General features: G+C 35.0%; 2 protein-coding genes across 2 annotated transcripts in view; one reads left to right on the top strand and one right to left on the bottom strand.

Moving 5' to 3' along the window:
* Positions 1 to 21,012, bottom strand: part of LOC137397436 (small ribosomal subunit protein uS5-like) — a 476,780-nt gene that overhangs the window by 125,528 nt on the left and 330,240 nt on the right. The gene's annotated exons all lie outside the window — the stretch shown is intronic.
* The window catches only part of LOC137385458 (uncharacterized), an 83,173-nt gene continuing 64,005 nt past the window's right edge, over positions 1,845 to 21,012 (top strand). Inside the window, exons 1-8 of the mRNA XM_068071925.1 lie at positions 1,845 to 2,043; positions 7,888 to 7,946; positions 8,209 to 8,865; positions 9,008 to 9,085; positions 11,252 to 11,375; positions 12,689 to 12,885; positions 17,507 to 17,584; positions 19,401 to 19,558. Of these exons, the coding sequence (XP_067928026.1) occupies positions 1,845 to 2,043; positions 7,888 to 7,946; positions 8,209 to 8,865; positions 9,008 to 9,085; positions 11,252 to 11,375; positions 12,689 to 12,885; positions 17,507 to 17,584; positions 19,401 to 19,558 (1,550 nt within the window). The remainder of the gene's footprint in view (positions 2,044 to 7,887; positions 7,947 to 8,208; positions 8,866 to 9,007; positions 9,086 to 11,251; positions 11,376 to 12,688; positions 12,886 to 17,506; positions 17,585 to 19,400; positions 19,559 to 21,012) is intronic.

Genomic DNA, 21,012 nt, shown 5'->3' with positions numbered 1-21,012 from the left:
TGGTATTGTTCAACAAGTTGTAGGGTTTGCTAAAGATATTCCGAAAGACATTATAGACGGAGATATAAGTGAAACCATATCTAAATGCTTCCCAGGGGCCAAAGGGGTTAGACTAACAAAAAATAATAAAGCTCTCAAAGTAGTGAAAATCACCTTTGTAAATGAGAAGCAACTAAATGAGGCTATTAATAATGGGTTACTATTTGAGGATATATGTCTGCGAGTGAGGGTCGAAAAAGGTAACACCGACCCTGTGTATACTCAATGCTACAACTGCTGGCGTTTTGGACATGTAGGTAGACATTGTTTAAGTAAACAGACTTGCAAAATTTGTTCAGGTGATCACAAGTACCAAGAGTGTACCAATGAGGCAAAATGTAGAAACTGTGACAAGGACCATCCAGCAGATAGCTGGTCTGCATGTCCAAAATTTGCGAGCTATAAGGCCAAAGTTTTAAGTAGACTTGATAACATTCGAAATGGTTAAAATCGCACAAATAAACATCTGTGGACTATCCGATAGGTCGAAACTCTGTCTAGACAAATATATAGATGAACAGAAAGCAGATTTGATTTTTCTATCGGAAACCAAATCAGACCACAATAATCACAGTTTTGCTAACTGTGTCTACACAGGCCGAGCCAATAAAAGCAATCCGAATCAAAAAGGTGGAGTGGGGATTATCTCCCATAACTCGTTAACAATTGATAGACAATCTCACCTTGAAAAAGATAGTATAGATGCTATATTTGCCACTATTACAATTGGCCACACTAGACTACTATGCTGCTCAGTATACATAGGCCCAAATGCTTTCCAAGACCTCAAAACTTTTCTAAACATGACTGAGCAAGCTTATAGTCAACTAGATAAAATCAAATGCTCCGGTATGATGATAATTGGGGACCTAAACTCCAGACATAGTTCCTGGGGAGATACTACTGACAACAAATTTGGAAAATTTGTATCAGATTTCGTAGATAATAAAGACCTTACAATTATCAGCAAGTACGAAGGAAACTCCTTCCTGTGCGACCAAGGTGGAAGTAGAATAGATTTGTGCATGGTCTCGAATAGCATATTAAAAAATTTTGTTGACCAGTATGCAGATATTACAGTGGAACTCTTCACTGGAGCTCCACATAGGGGTCACCTCCCCATCTGGACTATACTAGATTTTTCACATGTTAGATACATATCACGCCGCACTTATTGCTGGCAGGACACTAACTGGGCCTACTTTGAGAATACCCTAGATCAGCTTTCCATCAAGCTGATCCCAAAAACTGTAAATATGAAAGACCCCTCTGTCTTATGGCATACAGCTAAAACACTGCTGTTAGAAGCCAAAGAGAGATGTGTGCCTCAAAAACATATAACTGAACACAGTAAACCTTACTGGAATCCTGAACTTAGTCGTCTCTCCTACGACCTACGAAAAGCCAGGAAACTATTTAAGTTTAGATCAAACTTTCAAAACGGTGATGCTTTAAAATTGGCTAAAGACAGGTTTACACAAGAAATTACTAAAGCTAAAAATAGTTATCTAGACTCGGTATGTTCGAACCTAAATGACTCAAATGGTCAGTTATTTTGGTAACATTTCAATAGAACCTTTTATCCTAAATCAGACATTTCGACGAACATAGGTTCACTCAAAAATGAATTAGGAGAAGTTTTATCGGAGGACAGCTGCAAAGCACATCTTTTTTACAAGGATATATTCCTAGGCCAACACTTATCAAACTCCCCATTTGATGATAATTGGAAAACCATAGTATAAAATTATGTTGGGAAATCAGACTTTCTAGATGACACAAAAGATGAACTAAATATTCCCATAATGGTTGATGAGATAGTTTCGGTTCAAACCAAACTTAAGACCTCAGGCAAAAGCATTGATAATGATGGCATACACCCCCAAATGCTCAAATACTGCGGCCAGCAATTTCTCATATTACTGTATAAATTATTCAATGCAGCATTTGCTAACAATAAGTGGCCGTGGGATGAAGGTAAAGTTATATTTCTTCGCAAACCAGGTAAGCCAGATTACTCAAGTACCTCTGCTTACAGACCTATCACCATCACATCATACGTAGGAAAGTGGTTCGAGCACATACTTAAAAACAGGTTAACCACCCTCTTGGTAAACAAAAATGTTATTAGTGACTCTCAGCATGGCTTTAGAAAAAATTACAGCACCTCCACTTACATGTTCCAATTGCTCGCTTCCATACAAAGTAATTTAAAAAAGGAAAACAAGATTGCAGGAATTTTCATAGATCTCCAAAAAGCATTTGATTCAGTGTGGCGCGACGGTTTATTATATAAGCTTTACCATGCAGGTGTTAAAGGTAGGATGCTCAAACTAATTGCTTGTTTTATTAAATCTCGCAGAGTTAGCTTGCAAGTGAATGACTATTCACTAGAACCTAAGACCTGCAAGATTGGAGTACCACAGGGTAGTGTACTCTCCCCGATATTATTCAATCTTTATATAAATGACATGCTTGAAGGCATAACTGGCACAGCACTGCAATATGCAGATGACCTGTCCATAATTGTTACAGGTGTGACTGACCAACATCTCCAACAGTCTAGTCAACAACATTGTAACACTATATCTGACTGGCTTAAAAAGTGGAGATTTGTCGCAAACTGTTCCAAAACAGACTTTATAATATTTCAGGGCATATGTGCAACTCCGACTCTTTCTGGTGAACAAATAAACAAGACAACGTCTAAAGTTTTAGGAATCACTGTAGACTCTAAACTTGAATTCAAACAGCAAATAAATTCTTCCCTGAAGTCCCTCAACAATAAATGGGCTCTACTGAAACCATTTATTTTCAAAAATTTGTCTATTATAACAACAAGAAAAATTCTCTCTAGCGTTATTATCCCGAAAATATGCTACTTAGGTTTTCTATGGGATAAGAAAAACTGTATTTCTTTATATCAAGCCCTAAAAGACATGCTTAGAGTGCCGTACCGGCCTCCAGGGGAGCACCTTCACGTATTTGCACGTATAAAACCCATATCACTTCTATATGAATCTCAGAGGTTGACTCTAATGAGACAACTAATAATTAACAAGAGTGCTCTGACACTTGTTCAGTACGACAAAAGCTTGGTATATATTACGTTGAATGCATCTAGCAGAAAGTTCTTAGGTGTAAGACAATTGAACTCAGTTGACCTAAAGTCCTCGAATTTCAAAAAATCAACAATAAACAAATATATTACTAAAAAGTGGAAAGAAACATACAATAATTACAATAAAATTTCTGGCACATCTTATGGTCTTTTACTCTATGTACAAGACAAGGCTACATTAATTGATAGCAATCCAATACCCATTCAAGCAGCTCCTCGACTAGTAGGCAACCTTTGTGCACTACTCACCGGTCACACCAGGCTCCAGCTTCACACCTACAGACTAGGCCTCACATATTCTCCCACCTGTGTCTGTCTTAGCGAAGACGAAACTTCACAGCATTATGTTTTCGAATGTGAACTATATAAACATGTACGAAATAAAACCTCTCCTTCAGTAAATGATTGGTATAGTATAATAGATTACATAAAAGCCACCGAACGAAATCCATAGTTTAACACAGCTTTATCCAATGCTCGCCGCCACATGTCTAATCCATGCTCTTTTTTTACAGTTGCTATAAGTGGCTTCCACCGGGGCCGCCTACAGCAACAAAACTTCTAATTGTAGAAACAAACACAGTCATCTATTAGCATTAGCTAAAAGGCAATTAACTTCTTCAAGAATATTATATACAACATGCCGAGTAACTACAGATATCCAATACTTACCGAAGACTCTGACATTAAATACTCAAATACTCAAAACATATACTCTCTAGAAATTAGATTATATATATATATTTACACTGCAGAAAAAACTATATAGTTAGATTCATCCACATATATATCCAATAGGGTGCAGAAGTTGGGGCGGGGCTTGGTGCTAGGATCGACTCGTGGCGGGTTTGGGGCGCTGCTCGCTGTCCTTTGCGGTTGGACTGTGACCGGGGAATGACGGGGGCGTGCAAATGCTACTTGGTGCTCCCAAAATACTCCTTTAACAAGGATGGCCTTCCCGGGCAAAACCAAATCTTGAGTACTCAACATGAAATAACATAAAATAAAATAATGTACATGTCCTATCAGTAGAGACAAGTGTAGAGTAACTCTTTACACAATCATTATTACAGGTTAATATGATTTCTCAAATCATACTATATAAGATCATTTACTCAAGTAAAGTATCGAGTTTTCGCACTCGCATGGATGTGTAACAGGGATATAACTTGTGCCAGACATCCAGGCACACATGGAGTCAGTGCAATGGTTCGACCCTCGTCGTTTGTTGGTCTCGTGTCCTCCCGTATTGGACCTTGCTGCGCTGCAGGCTTGTCTCGGATGGGTCTTGGGGCCGGGCACCGCAATCTACACTGACGTGCAAATTCAAGGATATTTTAAGAAGACAATCTGTCATTATCATTTATCCCTTTATTACATTTATATCTATATTTTTAAATACTGTTAAGGTCTTTCCTCTGCCTGCAAAAAGAGGCTCTTTGTTTAATTCAATAAAGAAATATATATATAGCATGCCAATATATATACACAGCCTTTGATAACATGTCAATCTACATACACAGCCTTTTATAGATTGTAAATATACATACACAGCCTTTGATAGCATGTCAATATACATACACAGCCTTTGATAACATGTCAATCTACATACACAGCCTTTTATAGCATGTAAATATACATACACAACCTTTGATAGCATGTCAATATACATACACAGCCTTTGATAACATGTCAATCTACATACACAGCCTTTTATAGATTGTAAATATACATACACAGCCTTTGATAGCATGTCAATATACATACACAGCCTTTGATAACATGTCAATCTACATACACAGCCTTTTATAGCATGTAAATATACATACACAGCCTTTGATAGCATGTCAATATACATACACAGCCTTTGATAACATGTCAATATACATACACAGCCTTTGATAACATGTAAATATACATACACAGCCTTTGATAGCATGTCAATATACATACATATACGCATGTATTTTTAAAAGTGCTGTAGAGCAAGAAGCTAATATTGACTTTGGTGGTTGCATTAATTGTAAAAGATAGTGTTATAGACGATCAAGTAAGTCTTTTCCTATGCTTTTGGTAGGTTTATAGACTCTCGACTTGATTGCCCTACTATATGGAGCTGAGATCTTGACAGCGTACCAAACGCAAGTGAAGAGGCTGCACACAGTCATGATGAAACAACTGCCAAAATGATGAATCTCATTTGGAAAAATAAAGTCAAGTACATCGGAATCCGAAGGCCGGCCGACCCCTCATCCTTGGAGAACATTGGGATAAAAAATGGCTTAAGATGGCTGGACCTTGTGCACAGGATGAGCCATGAGTCATGGGTCATGGGTTATGGATCATGAGCGATTGCCAAAACAATTATTGTATTTACAAATCTACAAAGGAAAGAGGAATCTGAGCAGACAGACTGAGATACAAAGATGTAGCTAACCGTAATATTAATTGAAGGAACTAAACCCAAACAGATGGCGAGAGAAGGTAGAAAACAGAGCTGCATGGAAGTCAGCGATAAAGCTTAAACCATAAGATAGTGTGAAAATGACCGACTGCAAGAGAGATAGAGAGATTTAGTTGCAGGCTAATGGCCACCCTAACATTGACATTCAGCTGTCTCTCAGCTGGTGTGGCTCAGAAACATTTAGATATAGTTGAATTACAGTTACCTGGGTATTAATTGTATCATTACCAAATCATCTTTTACTGTAATCGTAGCAAAACCGAATTAATTTAGCTATTACTTGCTAATTATTTCACATTTTCATCTAAACCTTTTTATAGTCGTTGTGTTTTTTTAAATATATTTGACCTGCACAAAACATCTTCCTCATGATATGAAGGTACATGTATAGCATGTACAAAGTGGAGGCGTAAAATAAACAAATATGTTAAGTATATATTCACAACAGCAATTATTGCATTATGTTATTTTTCATGCCCATTAGTTAGCTTTAGCAACATCAGCAGTTCCATTTGCTGACGCTGCTAGAGGTTTTCTTAAGCACCTTTGAATTGTGGGATTTCTAAGGATTAACAGTAAAATATTTTTAACTCGCTGATTATTAGAAGCAAGTAGATTGGTAAGAATGACGTTGAATTTTACTAAAATGCTATTGTGAAAAGATTATCTGTCTGCTCTTTCAACAAATTTAAACAACATGGATACATAATCAGTAAATAATTATTCTTTTTGATAAAAAATGAGATTCGTCTCTATTAAATAAATTGGGTGTATTGACGAAGGATGAGATAAAAATGTTTGTAAAATAAGGAAGTCTTGGACAAGTATTGCACCAGAATCAAGAAGTAAATATAGTTTGCTGTCATTGAATAATTTTTGCTGAAAAAAAGTTTGTCCTATAAAAACTACAGTGACTGAAAGTATGGTTCAGGGGTCTCAAATATCATAAAAGCGTTTATGATGATGAAAAGGATAGGTAGTCATGTACTACACACAAGTTGGTCAGGGCTGAATATGTTGATGATCAAGCTGAAAGTTTTCCTGTTAGTAAGCACCAACATGCTCTCCATTTATTTCCTATTTCTCTCCTTCTTTTGCCCAAAAATATCTTTCCAAGTATTTGCTATTTTATGGTTCCATTGTGCGCAATCACAATGAAAACTGTGAATTATATTCAATAATGCGCAGAAGTGGAAGTAGGCATGTCTTGAAGCCAAACTTGGTTGCTTTCACACAAGGTAGAGGTATTGTTGCACCGATGACTCTGCTAAACATGGCTGGTTAAGCGGACAGCGTGTGCTCAAATGGTATAATTCTATTCGCATGAAAAATCAATAGGCCTTGCGCAAGATTTATTATTCTATTCATACCCTCTTTGTAAGGTTTATTTTTCAGCAAGTGCAAACAATGGCTTAACTATAGATTTTTTATATATCATAGTCGCAATGAACATGCCTATGCTGCCTTTAACACATTGACGAAAGTCGGCAGCAAGTGTGGATATGTCTCGACTGTTCTGTCTTGTGGCCATTACTATTGTCACAGGTAAGCAAATTTGTTTCTTTAAAAGGAAATTTTTAACGCTGATCTCTTATGTGTTTCTAAACAGCCATGTTCTTCACTGTATCATGAGAAAAGTTAATGTTGCTGTTGCATATATCCTTATAGACAGCATCAATATTCTTGTGAGGCATTTTATGTTTATGCTATAACATCTATAACAGCTATAATAGTTTTAATAATAAGAATCGAAGCAAGAAGGGTGTGTAGCTTGTTGCCGTCACTTCAACTATGGCGAAGCTCTTGCAAAAATAACCTAAAAAGGCTTTCAACCAAGCTTCTAACCTAAAAAGCCTCCAATTAAATAGCTTCTGTACTGGTCAATTTTGTTTGGCCAAACGACAGCATTTAATTGGACAACTTAAATTTAGCGAATCCAACATTTACTGTATGTTAATTGATTCAATCATAATTCGAAAAACACAAATGAAATCAATTTTCCATAACACAAAAAATAGCTGGAAAGTTGTTAATGTTTCAAGTTTGTTTCTGGCCTGCTTTGGCTCTCTTTAGAAAGATTGATTACTTTGGCAGCAATATCTGCATTTTCGAAGCTTTGGCTTGACTGCCGCTGTGAGAGCTAAGCTTGCTTTCACTACAGTAGCACTTATAGAATGGTCATAAAATGTGCTTTCATGGTCAATATTTTTACAAAATTCATGCCAAAAGTGATGAATTTTCTAACAACTTTCATATTTTTTAGCTCAACTTTTGTCCAGCAGCTCTGCTCGTTCATATGACCAAGACAAAAGGTCTCTTCTGGTAAGTTTGCTCTATTTTAAAACCTATTCTTGGCAAATTGCATCAACGATAGCTCCAAGATTTTTTGAGAGCCTTCTTATAATGAAGTTGTCTCTCTTGTCATCTAGAATCAACAGGAGTTAATAAACACATGACTGTCTCTCAAACAACAGGCACAATGTTGTATATACCCATAGACATTGGATGCTACATGGTTAATTTACTTACATGCAACTCATCTATTAGATGTTTAATAACACTCTATTGCTACTTATTCATTCAGAACGAAGAGTCTATTAGGAAGGCTGCTAAAGTTCAAGGACTCCCAGAGCTATCAAGACGACAATTAGAAAGCGTTAGTAAAAGCTTGAAAGAGCCGCAGAATGTAAAACCGAATCCGCATGTAAAACTGCCAGAACCGAAGGACATTGAACACGAGAAAGAGAAGCAGATTCGGGCAGCTGCTCGTGGTTATGAACTCCAGAGTGACCCGCGCCTGGCACAACATCGACATGAGAAGATTAAACCGGTGAAGCCTGACACTGATCTGATGAGCTCAGGCAATGCTATAAAATCAGTTCTAGAATCTATGGCTGCTGAAAACAGACCAACGAAATCCGAAAAGCCAGACAGTCACAAAGTGCCAGCTTTTCCTAGCCATGAAGATGATACCGCAGCCCACCCGAAGCGTAGAACTCGACCAGGTCACCGTAAGGGCCATCCATACATTGCAGATGGGAAGCCAAAAGAGCTAGTCGATGTTGAAGTCGACCACGTTGACATAACGCACAATTTCAATGCCGGTGATGGCTCTGTTAAACTCAATGCGCATGGCAGCAATTTTGTCTTCAACCTACAGAAGAACAAGATTATCTTGGACGATATAGAGTTGGTGCTGAGAGGCGCTGAAAACTTGGATGCCATAGAAGAGGGTCTCAAGGTACAAGATTTTCAAAATTTTTCTTGTAGCAGTTTATTATGTATATTATTATTAATTATATTATTATTGCAGTTTATAATGTATATAATGTCTTTCTTTAAAGGTTTAAACATTTAAATTTGCTATAATTGCTTTTCTGTAGGACATGAACATCTACTCTGACAACAAAACAGGGAGTTCTTTTTTGGTGCGCCAAAATAATGCAGGCACAAAAGTTGTGGTAAGTTATATAAGCATTACGTAGTCTTGTGGAATTCACAGTCTGGTATATACACGAACTAGGATTGCCAGGGTAATAAAAATGCTTTTAGACAGCAAATTTATTTTTATTTAACAGATACAACATTTTCTATTCCAACTTTTAAACTTTATATTATAGGAAAAGTGTTTTTTTGTGCGGTTCAAATGAGTTAGTCAAAAAAATAAAACAACTGTAAAGGTTTTCAAACAACTGTAACTTTTATATTTCATATCATGAAAGAAGTGTTTTGTTGAAATAAATTAGGAGGACTAATAAACCTGTAAAGGTGTTTGAATGTAAAAGTGAATTAATTAGCAAGTAATGGCTGAATATAGTCTTTTTGTTTTGATTATGATAAAAAGTTATTTGGTATTCAATTATATGATTTTAGTTTGTTTCAGTGTTGGCATCATAAGGCGACAATATTGTAGAGCGGTACAAAAACCCATAGTATATATCTAACGCAAATACCTGGTAAAATCGTCAAAATCATCATCATTAAAATAAGTAACAAAACAATATGTTAACTTTAGTAACTATAGTTACCTACAATAACTTTAGTGCATTTTGTAGTTATGATCTACAAGAAAATGTCACATGGCAATGTACTATGTGCAGAGTTTTTACCTTCGAGACAGACGTGTAACATAAACGCTGAATCTAACTTAAATGAATTTAGCTTACTAAATACACGTTAAGGAAGTTTTAGCAGGTATTTTAATAAACTTCAAACTTTTAACTAAAATTTTATCAATTATTTGTTTGCGAATTCGTTTTACCATAACGGATAATGCTGAACTCGCCATGGTGAGTAACGTATATCTCTTAATAACATATATAATCAGTACACAAATCACCAAATTTTAATTTCGAGAGAAATTTTTGCTGATATCATATGGCGGGAAAATAAATTCGCCCTAGTATGGCAAGGACAACAAAGCATAATGTTTTATAGAGTAAGGTAAAAAACATTTTATAGCAGGGGCCGTAACCCGTAGGTGCAATATATCAATTAATACGACATTTAGCGTGTGAAATCAGGAAAAGGGTATACAGTATATAGTGAGAGCGATTGCATTGTAAAAACCTTCATAAACTTGTAGTTAGGTGATTGGTTTACATACATGCAAATGCAATCTTCGGGATTTAAAATCCAGCACGATGCGAGCTTTACGTTCCAACTTTTAAATAACTATAGCTGGTCAGAACGAAGTACCGACCGAATCGCAGAGAGAATCACAGACGCTGAGATTTATATACCGGTATATAGATTTATGTAATTTTTTTACTTCCTTGCTTAAGTGTAATAATAACTTTTACATATATGTATTGTTCTCAACTATCAAAACTTAAATATATCAAAATGTAAAAGGCTTTCTGCATATATCTGAACGAAAATAAAAAAATTAATTTGAAGAGAATCTCGTTTGAAATTTTATAAAGAAAAAAAACTGGTGCTTTTTTATGAAAACCTATTAAGGAATTATTACGATCTTACCACAATGGTAAGTGTCAGATATCCTGTTGGAATTGCTCTATTGTTGAGATTGGTTCATAGGTAGGATTGGGTTATTAGTGAAATTGCTCTATTGGTTGAATTACTCTATTGGTGGAATTGCTCTATTCTTGCGATCGCTCTATTGGTTGAATTGCTGTATCGGTGGAGTTGATATATTGGCACCTGGTCTCTTTTATTCTGCTAAAACTGCGCTACTAAAATTTGAATCCAACTCTCTTCTACACATAAATTATACAAATTATAATAAATATATGACACCGGATATGAGATTAACAGGATAACTTACAGCCTATATCAAACTGCTAATGTTATATACTTTTTCCATGATTCTACTTGGTTAAGAATAGAAAAATTTCAGCATATATTAATCAATTGTGCAATGTATACATACCACTGTGGCCCGAAACATTTCCATATACTTATATATAGGATATACATATATCCTATACCGTATATCTTGTTTTTATGTTATCAAAAAACACAAAAACAAGATACATGGTACCACTTTGCACCCTATTCTACTATAAGGCCTCCTATAAGGCCTGAAATACCTGTGATTGCTACTCCTATAAGACCTGCAAATAAAAAGCTTTCAATAATGACGTTCTAGTTATTTTTGCATGCAGGGTGCAAGGTTCAGAAGGGGAGCTCATGACTACCACATGGAACTCTCAAGGGAGTTTGAAGGAAAACATGTTGTTAAGAGAAGTGTGATCAACAGAATGGAAAGTGGGACCAATCTGGATAGAGGTACATTTTGAAAGATTATGAAAAATTGAAAATGGTAGTAGTAACAATAACTACAACAAAAGGATTTTGTAAATTCATTTAACACGTAATCATCATTGTAATATTAATTGTTAATTAATATTAATTATATAATAATAATGAAAAAAATGATAAGACAATCATAAAGATAATAATGGAGGTAATAATAATAATAAGATGCAGTTTGTTGCGCAGCTGGCGGCAGCAAGGATTTTGAGAAAAATGTTGGACCTCCCAGGTTAGTTGTTCTAACTCGAGGTTCAAAACACTACACAAACTAGCTAAACATCAGCTAAATAACATTACAATAATAATAATTTACTCTTTGATTAATTAAGATTTTTTGAGCAGTCTATGTTGGTGTTCCATTATTGCACAAAAGTCGCTGTTATGCGGAGGTACAGGTCTTCCAAACTAGCTGATGCTAGTTGGAGTAGGATGGTTTGTAAATGACATCATCACGAGTTTATGCAAGGCTAGAAGCCTGAGATAGCCGAAGTTAAATCTCAAAACAATATTTTCAGGTAAAGAAATGAAGTCTTTATGCCTAGCTTGCGTACAGAGCTAAGCATACAAATGGTGTAATATTTTATTTACACACGATTCTTGTATATAGCTAGCTATGATACTTGTAAGCATACACTGCATTTCTATGCTTTGAGTAGGTTCGAAGTTACCCTGTCGACCAATTCACGCCTTACTGTTTTAACGATTTGGAGTTGCATAGACCTTTCAAAGATTCGCGATGCATAACTCAAAACCAAACTTGTTCAAGTAAACTTACTCTCTCACAGCGAATACCTTCACACAAATTTAGCGAAGCAAAATGGCATCAAATGCGTTTGGTTTGTACTGTATTTATTATGTTTATTATTTATGTTTAGGAATAAAGCAACTTTAAACCTATTTGCAATATGAAAATGCAGTGATAGCCACCTCTCCTGTTTTATTAGCCAATAGGAAACCACCTCTCCTGTTTTATTAGCCAATAGGAAACCACCTCTCTTGTTTTATTAGCCAATAGGAACAACTAAAAAGATAACCAGCTATCTTTTTCAAGATCAGAAGAACAGCTGTGGGGAACATTAGTGACTCAATATCTGTTCTCACCTGAAACCTTGGCTTAAGGTTGTTAGACCTCCTGTATACTTGGGCCCAGAAAGTTTTCACCATAGTAAACTGGAAGCTGGTATACTGTGCCTTCTAACTGAGAATGAGAATGTAAAATAGCCACAATTTCTTATAGATCCCCTTAGCTTAGGCTTATATCACGTACTCGTCAATGGGTTTTGCAGTTTTGCGCAGCGTTGAAGCATCACAGTCCTCAAGAAAGAAAAGAGAACTTCGAGCGGATGATAGTGTGATTGCCCACATTGAGGTACGCGCCATGCTTGACCTTAGCATCTGGGAATACCACTACACTGCCGGTGATGGTAGTGAGGAATCAGGAGTAGAAAACGCTATTCTCTACTTTGCACATGTCTTCAACCTGGTAAGATGACCCACAACCTTTGCCCCTATTCTCTAAGGCGACAGTATTTCAATTGTAACATTAGCCTTAAAATTTCATCAAACCTTTTAAATTAAATATCCTGATCAAAATATTAAATTCTACCCTTTTTATTGGAGTCGATCAGATGTTAAAATGAACTTTGGTTCAACTATTCATAAACAAATAAAAGAAGATTATAAAACAATTTTTATAGAAAAAATGTTTTACATATGGTGCCACAAAAATAAAACAAAAAAGTATTGCCATGCATCGTCATGAATGCTAAAATTAAAACTTATACAAGAAAGACTATAAACTACCAAGTTTAGGTACATCTTATCTCTTTTGATAAAAGGTTAAAAGACTTGCAGTACAATTGATGAGTACATCTTTAGGTGAGTACAAAATAAAATCATCATGATGTGGATATCTGGTACTAAAGAATTGAAACATATCAGTGATGTATGAAGGAGTTAAATCGTTCAGTATTTTGACACAAAAAATGGGCTTGCTTATGGAGAACTCATGCAAGATTTTCTAGAGGTCTAAGCGTATAAGCACGAGTAAGGATGAAAAGTGCGGTGAAATTCTCGGATCCGAACAATCGCGGAGAGTTTCCGCTGAAGTATGAGAGATGTAGTCCAATTCATCAGGTCAAAAACTAGGTCTAGCTATTTTTACCCAAGTTATTGCCCAATAGAGACAATAGCATATAATGCTATAAAAGTCCTACAGAAAAACCCGTTGTCCAAACATATATACCGTATATATTATTTGTTTGTGTAGCTACAATAAAACTGGAGTCGATAAAAAGCTGGGCATTATTCTTAGAATGTTTTACCGCTGCCATATTTGACTTTCAATCTATCCCTCTGCTGACTGTCCTAGATTGGCCCATATCGCTGTAAGACAGCAGGAATTAATATGACAAAAAAAATTCTCCGTACTTGAAACAAATAATAATTGTTTACAATTAAAAAAAATTGAATTAAAGAAAAGACACTGGTTACAATATCTTAATAAAAACAAATGCAATATTTAGTGTCTTCTCAAGACATTGGCTCATTCAACTTACCAAAAACCATGACATAAAAATACATCGAGAGATCTGAAGCGAGGACACAAGTTTATTAGTTTTTGACTTATAACGAAAAACCTAAGCAGGCACAATCATTAACAGTTATATTATATACTAACTAGAGAATACATCCAGTTTAGTTTATGCCAAGTACTAACTAAACATTATAGACGGGCAAAAAAATTTATATTCCCACTCCCAATATCACGAATAACATTGCATGTTTGCAGTTTTGTAAACAGTTCTTGTAGAAATGTCCGCAACTTCCTATAGTAATGGCTCATACAGTTTGGCAGCGGCCTTGTAATGGCCTGCTCAGTTGTTGATAATCTCATTTGAATCGATCGAAGAAGAATCCAAGGATCAGCAGATGCTTTGTTGACACTTGTTTGGCATCTCCATACATATTATTGGTTATCAGTTATTGTGTATTATTGATTGTGAGTTGTGTGCAATATCATGAAAGGTAACAATTCATAATATCATAAGAGGTGATAATTCGTGTTATTTAATTGTCTCGATTAATCCAGTTAGTCATTCTTTTAATCGTGACAAAAGAGCACTAGGCTATAGCTCAAATTCCTTCCTAGTGATGGGGAAAGGACACTAGGCTATGTCTCAAATCCCTTCCTAGTGATGGGGAAAGGGCACTAGGCTATGGCTCAAATCCACTCCTAGTGATGGGGAAAGGACACAAGGCTATGGCTTAAACCCCTTCCTAGTGACTAGAGAAAGAGGGAATTCCCCTTGGTTAAATTGTAGCCTCACTCAACATTTCATTTTAAGCTGTCTGATACTAATTGAGGTGTTATATAACTGAGCAAAGCATCAAAAAAATGCTACAACTGTTAAGCAAGGTTTTTTGGGTATATTGTTAGTTACAGCTATATATAAAATATACCTATTTATTTTAGGCAACTGAAAAAATGGAGATCGGTCAATCTCTAGAGAAAATAGCAACATTTATATATATCACAGTTCTTCACTTTATAGGCTCAAGAATGCAATATTATGTAATTATGGGTTAGTCATGTTTAAGTGAAGGAAGACTACATCTCAGGAAACATAAGACGTATTATAGATAGACCTTCACCAAACCAATCTTGCTAAAATAATCATCGGACCAAACTAGAAATGAACTACGAGTATACGTGTGTTTCGCATTGCTGACTATACCTCCATTAATCTCATCTTTTGACACTTTTCAGCACTTCAGAATTAGATTTAGACGGTAGCTTTGTTGATGAAATATTATTTTAGGCAAATGTCTAACAACCTGTGTAGCCCGGTTGATTATAAATGTGCTAGATAGCTTTTGATCAGCGTGTCCAACCGACATGTCCACTTTCCTCTGTTAATGGTCTATTTACAGCCGCTAACTACATGTAAAGCTCCTACAAAGAAAATCATGACAGTGCAAAATTCTTAGTTACAAAAGGAATTGAATTGCGCATTGTGATGCGGCTGGAAAAAAGCATGCACTCGCCGTTATTTGCCATGATTCAATGCAGCTGTTCCAGCAACTTGCCTTGCTATTGCTGTAGAACATAACTCTTGGGCGCATTTAAGAAGCACTTCTGAAACATTGAAACAAATTTGGCTATAGATGTGCAATCAAGCTACAAATGTAGATTATAAATTCTCCATTGTGACAGAATTCATGCCATCGCCACTTGCTATAATAATACACTAGCTGTGCCACCCGGTGTTGCCCGTGTAATAGAAGAGTCTTTGGACAGAAAATTGATTTGTATTTAATATATAACAACATTTGCCATTCTAACTTTCAAACTACATATCATGAGGGAAGTGTGTCGTGTAATTGAAATAAATTAAGAGAAAAGTAAAAATAACTCTCAAGGTTTTAAAACTTTGTCAAACAACTGTACCTTTCATGCTAGTAGCCTGGCATATTGCCAATGAAAAACTCCACTAAGCTAGTTAATACGGTTAGGCTTCCAATGACGGTAAGCCATGACTTACCATTCTTTATTGTTGTCTGCATTGTTGTCCAGCTCAGCTGTTCTAATAATAGCTATAGCCGGATTTCCAACAGACAGATATACAGACTTTGAGAAATATATATATAGATTGGCTTTACTTTTAATGATAATCTCAATTCAAACGTGCTGACTTTAATCCTGGTCTCAGACAGATGGCAGGACTGACCTACACCCATCTGATTATAGTAAAGATATATGTTGTTTTAATGTATTTCAGATAGTTACAACTTCTTTTCTGCAGCATTGATCTTCTTGTGTAGAAAAAAAATAAAAGGATGAAGTTAAATTGATATCAAAGGTGTACAATTTCCTTAAAATATTCCTGACTAATAAATTCAGTATGAGTATTTGAAATCATGCTATTTATTAATGAATTTTCTATAAGTTTCAGGATTAGCATTTCATAAGTCTTGCAAGCCCTTATAATGTCTGTCAACTGAAGGTTTGGGTCAGCAAATTATTCTAAAAAATTAACAAGCAAACTCGTGCAGAAGGGCAAAGCTGGTTATTGCCATCAATCTTTTATTTCTATTTGATTGAGCTCTGGTCAATTCTTTTAAATTTTTACGATAGAACAATGTGTATGTAGTTTTACATAACTCTAGTTTGTCAACATGAAGTTTAGTAAAAAATAAATAAATTTGGATGCTCAGAAGAGGCTCGTGATATGGTTCTATTATCATAGTGGAAATGAGAATGAGTTTTGCAAAATGTTTATATACACTAGACATAAACAGTTTGGAATACTACATAGTTTCTAGCAGTATCTTTTCTCGTTACTATTAGTCATGGTATATGCGCATTAGAAGGTCTCTCAGACATGATATATAGAATATAACCTTTACTGTAACCTCTACCGATGCCACGCTAATAGGTTGAGAAAAAAACATTTTTAACTTTTAACAAGATTAAATTTCACAACTTTCAGCTTGATAGAGTGACGCTACACCATCTGTGCCAATCAACCGCCTGGCTGCAGTTTAAAATATTTGTATTGTTAGTTATTACGTATGACAATCTCTCACGGCGTACCAGACTACTTGAGAACTAGTTATTACTGGTTATTACTAGTTATTACTGGTTATTACTAGTTATTATACTAGTTATTACTGGTTATTACTGACAAAAGTTGACATGCTGTTGACAATTAGATGAAATATTTGAACTGAATTTATGCTTTGAACAATAAATAATCAAGTTAGGTCTAACGTTGGAGAGATAACTCTAACCAGAGGGATCTTTTAGTGAACATGTACTTTTCTCTGCATGTATATCTGCTATTGGCTATAAACAGCAAAGTTGGATGTGAAATGAACAAATCTGAAATGTTAGTTTTTGTTAAATTATGCTCTAAAACAAAAATATAATAAATATAGATTTAAATAACTTACACAAAGAGGTACAAAAGCATCTCTTAGTTTACTTGCTCCTTAGCCTTGGTTCTCTTGATGGCTCGTTCCTTTTGTAGACTCAAAAAGAAATGTTTGATAGTTGTTGTTAATAACATCATAAGAATCTAATTCATTCTATTTATTTCTAGATGAACTTGCGATATGCCAACATTCAGAATCCTCAGCTGGTCATCACAGTCTCTCTCGTCTCAATAGACATGGCCATGGTAATTCACACTTATAGATTTATACATACTGCATTATGTTCAGGTATCACAGGCTTACTCGCTAAATACAATTTATATATATATATTCTAAAAACTAGACAACTAATTCTCAAAATCAGTAGTATTGTGACACCTCGGATCATTTAAAAGAAACCTTTGTCTACAGAGATATTTGATAAAAGACTCTACCAACTCAACCTTAGTTTTCCAATGCAAATTATAGTTATTGATTTCTCATATCCGAATAAAAAATGGCCATACATGCTGACATGGATGTACAGTAAATAGTGCTATGGGCCATAATAATGGTGGTTATGCAGTCAAAGTGGATTCTTCCTATACTCATACCACATCAAAAGAAATCCAAGGCCGACTTAAGGTTTCCCTTCACAGTTCATAGAACTGACAATTATTGCTTACAAAGAGATGAATGAATAGAAACCAGCTTAGGTTACTGCTTGCTCAAGGCCAACGCAAACATTTTTTTTTTGACTTATTTGAAAACCGAGAGTCAAAATAATGGAGATTAAGTTATGCCACTCCAATTATACCTTGGCCTAGAATGCAAGAATGGACCTTGTTATCATACCAGCTTGCGCTTAGTGTACGATTTCATGGAACAGGTGTCAGTCAAAATGCAATGAACTTAGAGACCGTTGCTTGGTATAACATGCTGCACAAATTGAATGCCCTCCTTTCATACCTGTATACTGCGTATTCACAAGCTGGCTATTGAGCATGCGTAGTTTCTAATATTTAGACATATCCTGCTGCCAAAATCCTTCTCTAGCATGACAATACAAGAATAGCCTCAATAGCAAATAAAATGTATGTTATTGCTACTTAGAAACAGTCTTTTCTTGACAAAGTCTACTCTTTGCATTAGATTGATAAAATAACTTCTTTCAGCCTTGATGCAATGAAAAACATTTAACACATTAATGTAATAATATTTTAGAACAATATATTTTTAAACAATATCAATTATCTAAATAAACATTTAGTTTTATGAAAATTATACTTGAGTAGTGTAAAAAAGTCAATTTTTATAGACAAACGTAAGAACTATTGACCCCTATCAGCCCAACAGCAAGATTTATGAAGAATATTCTTGGAGGAATACATATCGCCATCTTTGTCTGCTTTTTGCTGACAAACTCTAAAATGATTGCAACAATCTCAAAGCATAAAGTAGCTATTAGTGATCCTGTCCATTTTTCCTCTCTAACTTTTCTTGTTCATGTATGTAAAATATAAATTAAATTTTCTCAAATAGTCAGCTAGTTAACCTGTTTACTAAATTCTCTAAACTCTTTGATTAGCAAATTCAAAAAGCATTTCAATGAACAAAGTTATACAGATGACTAACAATCATCTTGTGCATGTTTTAGTTGCAGAGCATGTAGGAATAAATTATCTTCTTTTTCTCCCCTATCAATAAGACAACAGCAGACAACTCTTTATATCACAATTTACTCGGAAGGCATCTCAGCTTCTTTCACTGTAACCTTACAAGGATGTATTGCCATGTATTTTAATTTCAGTTTAAGCATTGAATGCTTGTGACTCTGTTGGTGACCTTGGATACAGACTTTTAAAACAGATTGTTTCATGCATATCTTAGTTTATTATAATATTGTAATCAACAATATGTTTATGATCAGAATTTATTATGTGACTAGTACCAAAATATTTTGTCTCAAAAATTTTTCAAACTTAGTCCTGCTTTCATTCAACCAATGAGATATTTTTTTCTTTTTGTTATCTATTTTTAACATAATTAAAATGCAAAAGTTTTTGCCAAATATTTTTTTAGAGTGTAAGTGGGAATGCAGCATTTGAGAACAACATGGTTTCATCTGGTGAGGGTATATATGGAGAAGATTTGCTTGATGAGCTTACAACTGTTGTCATGAACGACCAGTTAGACAGCGATGGCAACTACACATTTGACCATCTGATGGCATTCACTTAGTAAGTAACCCAATCGGTCTGTATACCTACGCGTGACTGTCTGAATTTAAGATATGGTACTCACCTGTATGTATATGAATCAATATACGACTCAGTTGAATGACTCAGTTATACAACTCAGTTATTTAACTCAATATATGACTCCGTTGTTTGATTCAATATATGACTCAGTTATATAGCTCAGTTACCGTATATGACTCAACATATGGCTCAATATATGACTCAGTTATATGGTTCAGTAATATGACTCAGTTGTATGACTCAGTATATGACACAGTTATATGACTCAGTATATGACTCAGTATGTGACTCAGCTATAAGACTCAGCTATATGACTCAGTTATATGACTCAGCTATATGACTCAGTTAGATGACTCAGTTAGATGACTCAGTTAGATGACTCAGCTATATGACTCAGTTATATGACTCAGCTATATGACTCAATTGTATAGCTCAGTGCCTGTTAAGTAGTATAAGACAGTTAGAATAGTATTGACACATCATTGACAAACAGCCCTTTAATAAAAGAAAAGAAACAGGCTACCTCTGCCAAATAAGTAGCTATCTGGGCTGGTGTACAGGTTCCCTATTGGTTACAGTTGATATATTGACAAAGAAACGAGTAGTCAGGTATATGATTAGGTAAACTTATGAAAAACTAATGCAAAGGATTGTTAAAGCTCTCATGATTAGAACAAAAACAAAACAAACTTTACTCTATACTCAAGCTCATACATTCATGAGATGAAACCAAATGCATGAGAGTATTTATATATAGAGAGACAGCATTATAAAAATGTAATTAAACATTCTAATCGAAACCATTATAGAGGTATGTCATGACCAAATTAAAGCAGTTGCTGGCCCTCTTAGTAGTTCTGCAGAGTTCTGGATAGAAAACTTTCTTCGTTTGAGACAAACTTCTAGAGATGTTAAAAATTATTTGACAGTTCTATTTTATGACTCCAACATATTTCATGAATTCTATTAAATACTTCCATGCTTGAACTACTAAAATTACTTAAATGTTTTTACCAGTTGTATTATTTTTACTAGAGTTTAGATGTTCTCAACTCTGCAAACTAAAAATTTGAAAATATTATCAGTTGTTTTTCAACTCTGTAATCTTATCACTAAAAGGCATCTTGGTAAGTTTGTATTGTGTATGTAGTCTCAAGCTTGCACTGATGTCTATTAAAAAGACAATCTACACAGCTTGAATCTTAATAACTGTAGCAAAATATATTATTAGTTGGAAAAATTTAACTTTTTTTTTCAAGTGTCCACTGTATACGTTAGCCAGCATAATTGCAATATACCAAACTCGAACATGTCTACCAGGTTTGCCTGATAAACTTATGTGTGGGTACAATGGCAATGAACTGACAACTCCAAAAAATAACTTTTATAGAAAAAAGTATTCACATCCAAATCCAAACATTCAAAGCCATACA

Source organism: Watersipora subatra, chromosome 1 (assembly GCF_963576615.1).
Source record: "Watersipora subatra chromosome 1, tzWatSuba1.1, whole genome shotgun sequence".
NCBI lineage: Eukaryota > Metazoa > Bryozoa > Gymnolaemata > Cheilostomatida > Watersiporidae > Watersipora > Watersipora subatra.
Note: the sequence above shows the minus strand (reverse complement) of the source record. Positions and strands in the feature narration are given on the sequence as shown.